The 16,318-nt window shown below is 42.7% G+C and overlaps 1 protein-coding gene across 1 annotated transcript in view; it reads left to right on the top strand.

Moving 5' to 3' along the window:
* The window catches only part of CLEC16A (C-type lectin domain containing 16A), a 280,950-nt gene that overhangs the window by 194,656 nt on the left and 69,976 nt on the right, over window positions 1-16,318 (top strand). The window contains exon 22 of the mRNA XM_044302863.1: window positions 7,069-7,233. Coding sequence (XP_044158798.1) covers window positions 7,069-7,233 — 165 coding nt within the window. The remainder of the gene's footprint in view (window positions 1-7,068; window positions 7,234-16,318) is intronic.

Below are 16,318 nucleotides of genomic sequence, written 5' to 3'. Positions count from 1 at the left end.
CTGTAAAAGCTTGAAATATTAAATGTATAATGAAATGCTTGAACTTGGTTCATCGGGAAATGCTGTCAGAATGATTCAGAAACCCATCCATGGAGGGCGCAGTGATTTGGATTCCTAAAAGGGACTGTGCATCTGATCAATAGCTGGACCAACGTCCAAGAGAAACTCTGCACCCTACCCACTTTGATACAATCCCATTTTATTACTAATCTGTTAAAAATAAATGGCCAAGGAAAGTTGGTAGTCTAATCCTGCAGTGTCAGAGTGCAAATGTTGAAACTGCAATCCGGTTGACGCATTTCAGACCATAAACCAGTCTTTACCCATAACCTGTTAAAGCTCCTCCACTTTCTCTTGGATGTTGGGTCATCGCTTTAAAGGAGAAGCTGCAGCTCATGCACTACTGTAGCGCTTAGTATCTGGCAGACCAGCGGTTTTCATCTGGCCGATTCGCTGCATATTTGCCGCGTTGCGGCCGGACCTCCGCCGGTCCGCGTTATGGTAACACTTTAGCAGAAAGATCCAGCAGCCTTTTCCCCGCTGGATACTAAGTACTAGTTTAAATCTAGCTTTACAAAGTAGCTGAATGCAGAAATAAGGCTTTATTGTAATATGTCCCAGGTCATCTGATATGCAATAAGGGCATCCATACAGTCCCATTCACTTGACTTTGGCTTTGTTGCAACCACTGTTTTAGACAGGGACTATGTTGCAACACAACCAATTTCCCAGAGTTTCTATCCTCACCATTCACTGGTAATGTGCCATGAATACCCTCTTAAGCCATAACTCTTAGGTACCTGCTATTTATTTTCTCTAGTCTTCATTCTTGGCTGTTTTTTAGCTCTCCTCCTTTATTACACAACTAGAATAAGTGACTAATGCATGCACTTATTTACATCCGTGTGCTGTCCATGTATGCAAAGGACTGCACACGCACAGCACATGGACCCACAGAAGTAAATAGTGCTATCCATACTCCCTGGGGGAGAAACTCAGGGGTATGCTCTACTGTAGTCTATGGTGGTTGCCAGTGTCATACATGGCCAGATAAACATCACTGCCCTATTAAAAGCCAAGGTCAGGGCAGAAAAAGCTTGAGCATATCCGAAAAATAAGTCTGAGGTCGGGGCAGGCAGCTGAGGCAGGAAGTAGTCACGACAGGCAGAGAAAGGGTCAGAGTCGGTAAACAGGCAGAGTTTGTTACATTGGCAGACAGATTGAATAAGCACACCTTCACTAGCAAACACTAGAATACCTAAAGCTTAGGCCCCTTAAATACACTTGAGAGGCCAGCCATAGTGATGCAGCGCCCTTGCCCACCTAGAGAAGTGGAGAAGCGCCAGGCACTTACTGCCAGCACCGCAGCCGTGGACTTACTGAATTCCAACATGCTTGACCATTCTTTCCAAAGGCATATGCATTTGGGGGCTGGAGTCTGGATACCCTTATATGTATTAGATGGTCAGCTGGTCTAGTAGAAATCGGGGTCGTGAAGTCAGCAGACATTTGTCTCTATTGACTCTTTAATTAGCAAATGCCTATTAATTTAATAAATATCAGTAAACGTTCTACTAAAAGAATTGCTTCTGTAACTTCTGAAATGTCAAGATGGCACAGATGTGACACTGCACTCATAGGTCATTATCATGTTGGTGAGGGTCCAAGCTTTGGCTTTCCTGCCAATCAGCTGTTTGAAGTGGCAGCAGCCCTCAGGTGATGTCACGTCCATTGGTCACATGACCTATCTGCAGCTGCCCCATTCAAGTGAATGGGACCAAGGTGCAATGCCAAGTACAGCCACAATGTACGGTGCTGTGCTTGGTGTGCTATTAAGAGGTTGCAGCCCCCATCCTGGTGCCATGGCCCCCTCAAATAACAGATTTGTTGGTGATGCCAGCATTCACATCATCACCAATCAGATATTTATTAAGATAGGCCATCAATACTTCTTAGATTCTTAGACAACCCCTTTAATTCAACCTATTGTAGTTTTTGTCTGAACTGTTTGTCTGGCATTTTCACATTAAAGGCACCTTTGGAGGCAATTTTTTTATGAATGCATGTTACTCATTTTTGGCTAAAAATCATATTTTCAATTGTTTTTTATTAAAAATATTGAGGCATTCTGTCACAAAGGGTTAACATGTTATCTAACTGTGTGACTGGTACTCTTACTTTTACTTTATGCTAGTCATCAAATTCCCCTTATCTCAAAACCAGTGTTTCCCAACCAGTGTGCCTCCAGCTGTTGCAAAACTACAACTCCCAGCATGCCTGCACAACCTTTAAATCATATTGGGCATGTGCACAAATACATGGCCGATTCTGAAAAACCCAGGAGATCACTATACAAGCCAAGTGCTCCCATCGGTTAGTGGCTGGATTTCATCGAAATGCTCAGATTTCTTTCTGCATTCTGAAAACACTCCGAAAACATATTGATATAGTCATTAGTGTCTTATGAAATTTGCTCTAGTATATGAGACGGGGAAATTAGTCTGTCTGACATTGACAGAGGAGAGCGATTACAGTCTGTATACGGTGCGGCAGAACATGACCCTATATGACGAATGACATCATGACGAATAAATATATCCATGTTCTCAGTATCCTGCTCCTACTTTTCCTCCACAATGTCATTTACTCCTAGTTAGGTGTAAGGCTAGTTTCACACCTGCGGCACAGCAATCCAGCAGGCTGTTCCGGCAGAGAACAGTCTGCCGGAGTTCTCTGGATCCAGGGTAAGCAGATAGTGCAGCAGGAATCCGGCTGCTCCCCAACATAAAAGCCGGGATGCAGACTGTCAAAAATTGCTACATGCAATTAATGTAATCTGGCCGATTCCCATTTTAGTCAATGGGGTCCGACAGGGAAGAGACACAATCCAGCTATACCAGATCCAGAGAACTCAGCAGGCTGTGCTCTGCTGTGTCAAAGTAGCCTACATTATTTTTATTGCATTTTCCCCAAATATTAATTTACAGTTAGTTAGCTCATAATGGTGTCATTGACCCCACCGATCCCCAAAATGCAGAATGTAGAAGTACTTTGTAGTCCGCTGGCTGTATTATCAGTGTATGATCTCTCTTGCAGGAATGTGTTTTGGTCAGTTTCATAAAACAGATGAGTAATCATGACACACGTTATAGAGAAAATTGACTAATTTCTTCCCAGTGACCCTTTTTCCTATAACTGTAGTAATTGTTTTACTAGGAAAGTTAAGGAAATGTAAGTATGACGCCATCTGAGAAATTGGAGCTAGGATATGATTGTCTCAAATGCAAATCATTTTCCTTTGCAATAAATTTGATTAATGAGGCTGATTGCTTGAAAATTGGTAAAATGGCTCAGGATGATGTCAAATTAGTATCTGCTTCTCTGGTTCCTAGCCGATCAATGTACAGCCTAGCCCAGTGATGGCTAACCTTGGCGCTCCAGCTGTGGTAAAACTACATCTCCCAAGATGCTCCCCTTGCTTGACTGCTCTCAGAACTCTGTAGAAATAAATAGAGCATGCTGGGAGTCGTAGTTTCACCACAGCTGGAGTGCCAAGGTTAGCCATCACTGTACCTAGCCCCTCTTGACATGGACATGTGATGCTCCAGCCAATCACTGGGCACAGGGGTGGTGACAATGATTGACTGCAGTGTCACATGTCTGTGTCAAGAGAGCCCAGAGAAGACCAGCACGGTGGAGTGTGAGAACGGGAGCAATAGAGAATTGTTAAAGTAAGTAGTGGCATCATTTTTTTTTGTTTTACAACTACAGCTTTTTTTCATTTCTTTAAATTGCAAGTGGCCAATCAAGCGCTTTAAGGTTCCCCCATAATGCACAAGTTGAAGCAATATTTGCTGTTGTGTCACATGTTATTGTTGGATGTAGCATATGGTATGAGATCCAGTAATAAAAAGCCCCTATTATTACACTGCACAATAATCCAGAAAATTCTCAGGAACAAGCATTTCATAGGAACACTCGCAGAAATACACGGAACATTGTATGAAAATTTGTGCGGAAAAGCCACATAAACTACACTGCCGTGTGCATGAACCTTTAAAGGGGTATTCCCATCTGAGACAATAGGGGCATATCGCTAGGATAAGCCCCATTGTCTGATAGCTGCGGGACCCATCTCTACACCAAGAACAGAGCGGGTAAGGTGGTGGCCGGGGAACCCCGATTTTCAGCGGGTTATTTTCAGCAGCCCCATAGAAATGAATGGAGGGCAGCTGCGCATGCACAGTGCACCCTCCACATTTTTAGGGCCTCCGTTCTCAGTGTAGGTACTGGTCCCAGCGGTGGGACCTGCACCTATCAGACAATGGGGGCATATTCTAGCGATATGCCCCCCATTGTCTGAGATGGGAAAACCCCTTTAAGGGTATGTTTTCACAGGGTAGATATTCTGCAGGTTTGCAAGCGAAAAATCCAGTGCGTTACAGAAGCAGCAAAGCGGAGAAGATTTTGCTAGAACTCGTCCACACACAGAAATAGATCTGTGGTGAGCATTTAAAATCCACAGCTTAATTTGCCGTAAGTTGCAGATCTTCCCAGCAGATTTATCCATTTGCGATGCATAGGGGATGAGACCCCACAGCCAAATCCACAACCGACCCGCGTGTAACTTGTGCATTTTGCCACAGATTTTATTTCTTCCACTGAAATTACATCCCACTTACATACACCCATGGCTTCAACCATTTGCAGAGGAATTTGTAAAGTTATGTAAAATCCGTGTACAAATACCACGTGTGTCCATGTTCCTCCGAAATTGTTTGGCAGAGCCCTCTCCCTAGCAATGATATTTAGAGTCGGTCATTAATAGGGAAGTACGTGTCCGTCTGATGTGGAAATGTTTTGCTTTGTTAGATACTTGATTTATTGTAATCCGTCTGGTTTCCCACTTACTCGGGTTTTGTTTTCTGTAACTTGGAGAAGTGACCTCAGAATTGCTTGCCTTTATTAATAATGGTTTCACTTCGATCAGGAATTGGCCGCTCGTTTATAAGAACTAGAAATACGTTCAAAGTCCATGTGCATTTGATGATTGCAGTTATCATTCCTTTTGCAAGGAGATGCCAGTTTTTAAGGTCTTGTTTTTAGCAATTTTTTATTTTTTTGTTTTAGAAAAGTTTATGAGGAGAATATTTACAGCATTTCTGATTCACATCTTAGGCCGTTTTCACATTAAATTTTTTGTTTACACTCCCTTGGTCTCTGTCCGGCCTGTACTGGCATTATACCACGTAAAAAGGTATATAAAAGAGTAGTAGTTTACCCATTTCTATGGGATGGAGACCAGTTAAAAAGTGTATTCCATGCTGCTGTATGAATGTTGTTAACATGGTGGCCTATGGGTGACGAGTACCACTGTTATGGCATCTATCACGGGCTTTAGTTAAATGTATATTTCATGAGTTTTTCCCAACATATCAGTTAAACATATGCATTATAGCACTGGGGTGACAGAAGCAACTACAGATAGGTGTCCACAACAGCCTCCATTTAATGCATATGATGGAAACCTGATGATTTCCTGATGTATACATTAAATCAATGCTACAAAAAAATGTAGCAAAGCTGAAATATAATTAAGAACTCTCTGCTCTAGACATTAGAGGAGGAAGAATGGAGGTTCCCTTTATTAAAGTGGTTTTCCATGGAGAAACTTAAAATACAGGCCAAACAATATTAAAAATAAAAAAGAAGCATTACTCACCTCCACGGATCCCATGTTACACCTGATTTGGTACTGCTTTCCTTTTCCTGTCCTGGACAGCAGTTCCAAGGAAGGCCCATTCAGTCAATCACTGTCCAGGTCACCGCTAAGAATTGGCTCTCTTAGTATTTCTGGCATGTTAGTTAGTGAAGGAAGTGGTGAAAAATGAGGACTAGAGATGGAGGTAAATGCTTCTTTGTTTCTTTTAACTGGTCCTTTTTTGGGGAGGTGTATAGTTCAATGCTAATCTGCCTTTCTGCTTGCGTTTTTTGACTTGGGGCCATGCAGAAAAACGTGCAGTCATGTACGACACGTTTTATTGCCACCACCCGTTCATTTCAATGGAAGATTTAGCACTGATTCCGCTCCAAGATAGGGCATCCTGCCTGTATATTCTTTCTTGCTTTTTTTCTATCTACATGGTTTTCCAAGTGTTTTGAGGCATTTTTTGCCGCACCAAAATCAGCACCAAAAAACTTAGCATGAAGGTGCCCAACTCATATCTGCTTAGGGTATGTGACAAGTTAGCTTCCTGAACCAGATGATTGTGGACGAAAAACATTTTCAACCAGCAAGTGGCCAATTCAGCAGCCACGCTCAGCTCATCTAAATGTGCATGCTAAAATCTATAGCGGAATGGGATTTCCGATAACTTTACTCTGTTTCCCCCAAAACAATCAGATTGTCTGTGGATTGCCCCAAAAACATTTAGGAAGTCATTTATTAAGACTGGCATTTTAAACGCTGATCTTAATACCCCTTTAGCAGGCAGTGGACGCACCAAAGTTATGTAGAGGCACTGGCCTTTACATAACTTCAGTGTATACACCGCCCATCTAAATATACACCAGCTGCCTTGTTGGAGTAGATTTAGACAATTTTCTATGCTTAAAACAGGCATAGAAAATAATAAATGAGATGGGTCTGCTGGACGTCCCCCTCCCTGCCCTTGCCACACCCCCTTTTTAGACCTGGCGTGAGCAGAGGGAAAGTCGCAGATTGCGTCACAAATAACCTTTACGCCTCAGTCTACGACAGTTGTACACCAAAAAGTGGCGTATATCTGTTTGTAAATGACCCCCATAATGCCTATGATTAATCAATAGCGTTCCACTGTCTTACTTTATAAATGTGGGACAGTGTATAAAGGTGTAGAGGTATGTCAGGAAACTTAAAATGCGCTTCACTTGAATACGTCCACATCGCAATACCATACATAACCCATGCACAAGAGTGGCACTGTTTTGGTGGCAAAAAACTTATATTTTTTTTTATTTTATAACTTTTATCGGTTACAACTTCTGCAGATGAACCATTGATTGCAATTTTTCTCACCTACTTTCCAGCTCTTTTAGATCTACCAGTCCAGCCATCGAAAGAAGTGATGGGTTTTGGACACAGCTCTTCATCAGCTCAGCACCTGCCCTTCCGGTTTTATGAACAGTCTCGCCGCGCTGGGAGTGACGTCACTGTACAACGCTCTGTCTTTGCGTCCGTCGACAAGGTACCAGGTATGGTCAGAAGAACAACATCTAGTTTCATGGCTTAAATAAAAACTGGATTGGTAGTTGGTTGTAGTTCTACTTTATTTGCCTTGACCTCCTCTCTTCCATTAGTATAAAATCTTCATAACCTGGTCATGACCCTGGTCATCAGTGGTGTTGGCCCTTGGGTCATTTTACTGTAGAACTTTGTATTACTCCAGTTATTGTATGCATGATCGGGGCCTTCTGTCAGTATAAAAGGGGTCATGCAGGAGACGAGATGCAGGCAAACTTTGATGAGGGCTTAGCACTTGTACGAGCGCCACAACCCTTCAAACAGCAGATCGGCGGGGTGCAGGGAATCGGAAACCTTACAAGCTTATATTGATGACCTACCAGAAGGTACTGTAGGTCATCGGTATTTTGCCACTGCCCAACCCCTTTGACAACTTATTGTTCCTGCTTGTAAAAGGAGCAGATATTTATGGGACCGCGTGTCTATGTACTTTTCTAATATACGTGTAGGCATTTCTATTTCAGTTGTGTTGGAGTGTAAAGCGGTCTTATTTTATCTGTTGTATGTGTTACTGTCTACTCCTGTGTTATCAGAGCAAAAATGGAGCCAACAGGATGTGGAGTTAAAATAATTACATCACTGAAAATCCCTGGCATGTCTCCAAGTATGTGGTGAGAGATGACCTCGTGTGCGTCTGACTTGTATCTCCCCCAGCGTTCCTGGAGAAATGAAAAGCAATGGTAGAAAATTCTCCTTTATGTGGCTGCTAGATTTGTAAACCTTTCTGAGAAGATCTGATTTACTAAAGAGCCACAGAAGCAACAGAGAACTTTCCCGGATTGATCTTATGCAGACGCAACAGATTCTGTAGTCGGTGGCCTAGGAAAAGCTGTAAGAAGGCTGTGGCACTCACAGGAGCGCCAGTGCATTCTTAAACAGCTGATTGTGGGGTCCCAGGTGTCAGACCCCCACCGATCAGGATACTGTAGGTCATCAGTAGTAAAATCTCAGAAAACCCCTTTGAGACTATTTAGCTGCAAAGTCCGAACATAATAAAACCTCACTTCACTGCTGGGTTTTACTCCCATACATTGGCCGATATACGTAACGATGCAGCGGTGCCCCACCTCTGCCAGTAATTGGCTGTACAGACATTTCCTCTGTGTTGGAAGTGACCAAGAAACGGGGACCAGCGAGGGCCCAGTGAGTGGCAGAAGGAGATCAGTAGGTAGTCTGTGAGGGGAGTATCCCCTTTTTTATTTTCTTATTCCATTCTGACCCCTTTTTAAAACCAAATATCAGCTGAGCTTTTTCTGCCTTCTTGATGACCTATGTTGTGGAAAAATGTATTGTTCGCCGTATGGTCGCCATCTATCCTATGGAGATGCGCAGATTAATTTGCGTTCCCATCAGCGCAGAGATTTTCGCACGATGGTCTGGTCGTCCCGACCTGTAGCTGATTTGTGCCCGGCCTGGTATTACTGCAGGATACCAGTGTCATGGCGCCGGGTGAGGCGGGAGGAATGGGGACCGTCGAGCGAGGGTTTCTTCATCCACGAGGATAAGCGCGGCAAAGGAAAGGGCGCGAATAAGTGTGCGAACTTCGCGCGATCATTCACATCTTCGCCAGCCAATCACTTCATACCATAACCTGTCTCCTCATTGGTCATGATTGTAAGACCGCCTTCCAGCCAATCACTTCATACCATAACCTGTCTCCTCATTGGTCATGATTGTAAGACCGCCTCCCATCTTCTGGTATAAATAAACCACGCCTAGCCGTTGGAAGCGGGCACATTGTTGGAACCTACATGAGAACGTCTCTGTGATGTTATTTTGGAGGAATTGCGCACACATCGACGAACACTACACCAAGGATTTCCCGATTGTACTTCTGGCGGTTGTTTTCGGTTGTGAGAACGAGACAAAGGAGCACACGGCGACATCACCTATTACTAGGATATTCCAGCACTTTGTTGGTGGGCGTCTGACCTCTTGGACCCTGGCTGTTCCTGAGGATAAAGGAAAATGTAGCGTTACATCCCCTTTGCCGTTTTTCATCTACACTGGGTGGCTGGAGCCGTCACTGTGCTAAACAAGCGCTGCTTCCCCTTAATTCTCAGGATCAGTAAGTTGGATCTTCACTGATCAGGAAGTGAAGGTAGATTTTCTCGATATGTCATCACTTTCTTGAATTTGAATAACCCTTTAAAGAATGATGCAATTTATTACGTATTTTACTTGTTTACTTCCTTGTGAGCACATTGCCAGAATTTATTCTGTGGCTTTTTAACTTTCCTCTGTGGCTTGTGGGACTTTTATTTTTTTGTTACCTAAAATTTGTTTACTCTTCATTACCCAGCACCCTAGTGATTTCCCAACAGCAAAGAGCAGGATCACATACCAGTTCTGTGGCCCTGCACAAGGTTAACCATAAAAATGTACAGTCATGAGAAAAAGAAAAGCTCACCCTCTTTAAATTCTATGGTTTTTACATATAAGGGCATTAAGAAAAATCTAGTCCTTAGAAGGTCTTAAAATGTACTCGGCACTGTACTCGCTATCTCCAATGCTCCCATAGAAATGAATAGAGATGAGTTGCGCATTTCTGAGGGGTTTCAGGGGGTTCCACAGAGTAGGGGATAATGTTCTCTAAACGCAATACTCATTTAAAGGAAATGTCACCAAAAATGTTATCTGCCAGTTAAAACCAGATAGTGACACACACATTCTTTTTTTTCTAATCAGTTTTTATTTTTTGATTGTAGATTTATTTATTCTATTTCCTGAAGATGTTTATGGGGGCGGCCATCTTGTTTGAGCAGTTTTTTACAACATTTACACAGCATACATTTTTTTATTTACGGCAGCCACATCGGCCATAGACACAGTAGTCAGGAAGGGACCTCATTGACTTCTATGGGAGCGTTTTCTAGGCCGCTCTGTGACCTGTGCAGAGCTCATTGTACAAGGAAAGAAGAGAGAGGCTGTGACAATCATCTATTGTGAATGGTGGATCCTGTCTTATCTATACACAGAGGTGATATCATTACAGGCAGGATTAGAATAATATATAACTGCAGTAAAGCGATCTCTACAGACCAAGAAGTGGTGCCTGTTATAAGACTTCGTGGCCAGTGGGAAAACTGCAGGATTTTATGGTTTTTGTTTAAATATAGATATTGACATGGAAAAGTAAAAATAACATCACCAAAAATTCTTTCAAAATATGTTAAACATAAAAATTTCATTTAAACAATAGGTCATTTTCTGATGACACATTCCCTTTAAAGGGAACCTGTTACCGGGATTTTGTGTATAGAGCTGAGGGCATGGGTGCAATACCCAGTCCCCATAGCTCTGTGTGCTTTTATTGTGTAAAAAAAAAACAATTTGATACATTTGCAAATTAACCTGAGATCAGTCAGAGCTTGAAAATATGACTCTTCTCTGGTCACACAAGTAAGATATGACTCTTTTATGTTACTTTGCATAAAAGGCGGGAAGTACAAAAATGCATAATACTTATTGAATTTGTCTGCAAATGAAATTAAAAGTGTAATTTATATTTTTAGGGCAAAACAATAAACATTTAGAAACGCTCAGTGAGGGTAGCATAATAGAGGTAATGGATTCCCTTTAAAGAGGACCTTTCACTAGAATAAAACATCTAAACTAACTATACAGACATGGAGAGCGGCACCCAGGTATCTCCCTGCACTTACTGTTATACCTGGGCGCCGCTTCGTTCAGAGCGGCGCCCAGGTATAACAGTAAGTGCAGGGGGATCCCTGGGCGCCGCTCTACATGTCTGTATAGTTAGTTTAGAAGTTTTATTCTAGTGAAAGGTCCTCTTTAAGTTGGCTGCCATGTTCTTTTTAGAAAGAAGAGGCTTTCTCCTGGCAAACCATTTATGCTTGTTCAGATTGTTTCTCATGAGCTTTTTGTAGATTCCTTGTGCATTGGACAGTCAGACCGTGGGATGAATTTGCTGGGGCTGCCACTCGTGGAATGATTGTCAACAGTCTTACATGTTTTTTACTTGTGAATAATCTTACTCACTTTAGAATGATGGACTTCACATTTTTGGAATCGGCCTTATAACCCTTTCCAGAATGATGGACATCAACAATTGCTTCTCCTAGATCATTTCTGATGGCTTGCCTCCTTGGCAGTATGTTAGCACATGCTTGAATGCTCCAGACCAGCAACTGCCAAAAGTTCTGCTTTCATAGAGGTGGGCACACTTGCTGATGATCAGTTAATGAAGGGCATTTGATTAGCAGTACCTGGCTGCTACTTAACCTCTTAATAACTATAGAAGCGGTAACAGAGTACTCCATTTTTCATCCGCGGGCTCTGCATTTTTGCCTAGTTTTTGTTAAATAAATAATTGCACTGTGAAATTTGTCATTTATTCTTCATCTGAGCTTGTTGTTACTTAAAGGGGTTATCCAAGTTCTCAAACAGCCCCCCCCCCCCTCCATGTGCCAGGCCCCTCACAGGTAATATACTTACCCTGCTCCCAGCGGCGCTCCTGGTCCCCGCACCGCCGCACCTGCTTCTCCCTGTGCACAGATGAAAACATACAGTGTCCAGGGGGGGGGGGAGAGCCAATGGCAGGCGGGGACGAGCTAGCATCGCAGGTGACACTAGGGAGGCTCGTCCCCTTCTCAGTCTGCCATTGTCTGACCAGGAGCGGCCCGGGCTAAGTTTATTACCTGTGAGGGTCCTGGCACATGGGGGGGGGGGGGGGGGGGCTGTTTGAGAACTTGGATAACCCCCTTTAATTTTAAGACCTTCTAAGGACCAGATGTTTTCTTTCTCATTATGTCCTCATACATATAACTATAGAATTCCAAGAGGGGGTACTTGTCATGGCTGAGGATGGGGGAAACCCTCAGCCGTGCGATGCCAGAAGATGTTAGTGGGTGCTCGGCCAGAACAACAGAATTAGGGAGCAGGTCACCTCCTAGCGCATCCCTAATCTGACCCTGACTCCTAGCTGTATGAGCCAACCTTGATGGTAGGAGGGCTCATACACCGGAACCTAGGGTCCCTACTGACCCTCCGACAGATCCCTTAGCTAGAAGCTGGGTAGACAACCTGTTCCTCCTGGACGCAGAGAAACAGGAGTCTAAAGTGGCCAAGCTACATAGAAAGAGGAACCTAAACAACTTATGGCAATGGCAGGTAAATGCAAAAAATAACACCTACCTGCCACAGACACAAAGCCTGGAACCCATGTGCAAGTGCTGCTGTCCACACCAAACATAAACGGACACAGCACACACCACACATCATACAGGAACCCAGGACCATAAGCTGCAATAGAGAAGCATACAAAAGACACACCTTCATAACATCGTGTATAACATAAACTTATACATAAACTTAAACTTATGACCACAAGGGTGGCCCCCACTGGCAGATGGTATATAAGTAGGAGGATGACTCCAGCAGACCATGGCTGAAGTACCCCTCTGACTACTGCTCTCAGCAGAGGCTAAGGGCCGTTTCACACGAGCGGATGCCGTGCGTGGCATCCGCTCCGTGAAAGAGTGCCAAGACCCGCTGCAGACTGCAGAGGCACGGAGTATTAACATGACTGCTAATGCTCCGTGCCTCTTTGTGATCGCTTTACTACGAAATCACAGTTGTCACTGTGATTTCGTAGTAAAGCGATCACAGAGAGGCACGGAGCATTAGCAGTCATGTTAATACTCCGTGCCTCTGCAGTCTGCAGCGGGTCTTGGCACTCTTTCACGGAGCGGATGCCACGCACGGCATCCGCTCGTGTGAAACGGCCCTAAATAGCCCATGTAGCCACACCCAGTGTTCACACACAGAAGGGAGTTAACCCTTCCTATACCAGGCATGGAGGAAAGCTACTGAAAAGGGAGGTGTGCAAACAACATCACACAAATAAACCCTGTGCACACCAAACAGGGAAAGTGCAGACAAACATAAGTTGCCAGCGGCAACCGCATGCTGTGACAGTGAGCGCCTAGCAACCGCTCAGGCCGCTCCACTGCCAACAACCTTATGTTGCCAGAGGCAACCAATCCAAAGCCCTCACCTCTGGTTGAAAACATAGACCAAAACCGCTGACAACCGCATGCGACCAAAGAGTCACGACCATAACCATGGTCGTGACAGTACTTTGTTTTTCTCATGACTGGTAGGTGGTTCCACACACAGCTCTTGAAAAATGCTGTGTGAAAACTGCCCTTTGAATCTGTCCTACCAATGCGTGGATATATCATCTGTTCTGTTTAATTTGGGGAGGACGAGCGGACAAATACTTCATTTATGCTGTAAATTTCATTTTTAAAGGAAAACGATTACAGGCCGTTTAGACTTTTTGGAGCCGTTTATTTTCTTCACTTCAATTATATTTTCTAGAAGTGCCATATAGGGAGTTTTCAAGCAAATCAGTGACAGAAGACCGTGCATTCCTCCCAGTATTGAAATTCTCATAGTTTACTACAATTTCAGTTGTTGTGTTTTTGTAATATGGTATTATATAGATTTTTCCCAACTTAAAGGGGTTATGCCATGATTGACGTGAAAAATGAAAATCAGACATCGTATGCTACATAACAATCTCTTTCTAGCAAAGCTAGAACCAGCCCTGTACCTCATATGGATCCAGAGCTTACCCTTATCCATTGCTCTGCTAGATTCTCTTCAGGCTGGCAACTTGGGGTGTGCCCTTTCTGCTGCAGCTCTCTTCCTGCCTCTAACAGTAGATATGGCTGGTGGCAATTGCAAGCTGGAACTTAGCATGTTTGTCCACCTCAGTGTGTGAACGTTCACATACATGAAATATAGAAAATATCTCACAACTGCAGCATTTTTGTAACAGAAAGTAAATTAGAACAATAACTTATTTTTCATGCTGAATTATATTAAAATGACATCGGATGACGGCACAACCTCTTTACGCCCTTATCAGTATACTGGTACACATGGTAATAGTAGATATTTGTGTTTGCCTCATGCATTGGAAATTGTGTGGTCTTTTCTAAAAGCTATGGCTAATGTAAAGGTTTTGGATTTTGACATAAACTAGAATCTAATTTTATGTTTTTACATCACATTTTTTCTTCTCTGAACAATCCCATATTCATCCTCTATAAACTTCTGTTAAAATAACTTTCCAGTTTTCATTTTTCTAAACCACAGTCCCTGTGAGACATCAGATGGTGGTTGCCAAATCTCGATATGGGAATGGTTTATTCATAGTCTAATTCGAAGGAAATAAAAGCTATCTGTGATCACAGAGAGTAATCCATTTCCAACATATATGCTTTTTTGACCTTAGGTCTTCTATATCGGCCAGTACAACAATGCGCTGATTGGTAATGCATTGTAGACGTTGTGTTACTGCCATAGGGTGATCTGTTGCTGCATGATTTCCATAGGCTTTTAATTTGTAGCCATTTTGTATTTTTATTTTTGAGAATAGAGGCCAATAATGGAGGAATGAAGGAACATTCTTAAATGAAGGAACGTTCTTAAAAAAACTAACAAAAAAAAAACACGTAAATGATAACTCAGATTTAATTTGTGATCAGAATCTCTGTAGAACACAGCAGAATAATTGACGCTATATAACCAACATGGATTGTTCTCACTACACTAAGGAGTGTTCTTATCATAAATAGTTGCCAGTGGGGTCCGGGGGGCTTAAAAACATGAAAGAAGAGATACTTCCATTGATCCTTCACAACATGCGGGAAATGCCTTGAAATACCTTCTCATCCAATGGCTGGCCGAGGCTAGTCTCTACTGTGGTCAGTGATGTTTCTGCCCACCTTTTTTAATTTTTTTACCTGCAAAATCCCTTTTTTTATTTTTTTTATTTAGGGAAAGTAACGTAACAAGGTACATGCAAAGTAGCTTGGGTGTCTAGCAAGACGCTGTAAGTGATAGAGATGTTATACATTCTGACAATACATATGACATTGGTAGGGATGGTAAATAAGACGTATCCACAAGCTTACAGTGAAATATGTATACAATCTGTTGTAGAATATGATTCATAGCTCCCTAAGATTTGAGGTAAGATATTAAGTGATTTGCGAGTTAGAGTAAAAATATGCATATTATACCATACGCGTTATTATAGGTACATAGATACAACTTGTAAGGTTAGGTAGAGTGTCTAAATTCCTGCCATAGTCGCCATTGTTTTAGGAACTTTTGGTGGTTGCGGGCTACCCAAGAGGAAAGTTCCTCAAAGCGGAATAGTTGGTCAATTTTCTGCTGCAAAATCCCTTTAAAGGGAGTCTGTCATCAACAAAAGCAGTTTTAAACTGGGCAGAATCTGCACTTGGGTAGCCTACCTACCGTAGTATTATAATCATATGTGTTTTATCCAATACTACAATAACTGTTTTTATTAAAGCGGTTGGACCATCTCGTACATTGGAGGCATATCGCTAGAATATGCCCCCATTGTCTCTCCCTGTGCTTCCTTCTACTGCTTGATTGACAGGGCCATGTACGGTGAAGCTGTGTCCCAGTGCCCCCAAAATTGTCCATTTTGACCAACTTTATTCTTAAGTGTATTGGTACCTTGTTTTATGGGCATTGAGTCTACCTAACAGCTGATGCAAGTATATTTCTGTATAAAAAGTAAATAACATATAGTATACATCATAAATCGATATTCACTTTATTTTATATGATGGCAAAAAACGAAGCTAAGTAGTCAGTATAGGGCCAAACTATGGCTCCAGCAGCATAACTATGAGTCCACGGTATTCTTTAGCCTCCTTTTCACTGCATAGTATCGGCTTTACCTTACTCTAATCAGTTTGGTAAAAAGGTAGTTTGTTTTCCACCACAGTGTATGTCACCCCCTCAATGTAGCAGGTTGCAATGTAGTGATGAGTCCCTCTCACTAATCACTAGTCAGCAGTGTGGTCATTGACTTATGTAGTATAAGCTTGGCTCGCTTGGAACCTCCTCAGATTTGGCAACGTACCAGGTGCTATTTTCAATTTGGTGTAAAAACGAAAAAATGGTGTAGAGTTGGGTAAAGTCACGCCGGTTCCATGCAGTGGAAAAGGCGCTTTCGCCCCTTTT

The sequence above is a fragment of the Bufo gargarizans genome, chromosome 8 (assembly GCF_014858855.1).
Source record: "Bufo gargarizans isolate SCDJY-AF-19 chromosome 8, ASM1485885v1, whole genome shotgun sequence".
Classification (NCBI taxonomy): Eukaryota; Metazoa; Chordata; class Amphibia; order Anura; family Bufonidae; genus Bufo; species Bufo gargarizans.
This window is presented reverse-complemented; position numbering and strand designations above follow the sequence as displayed.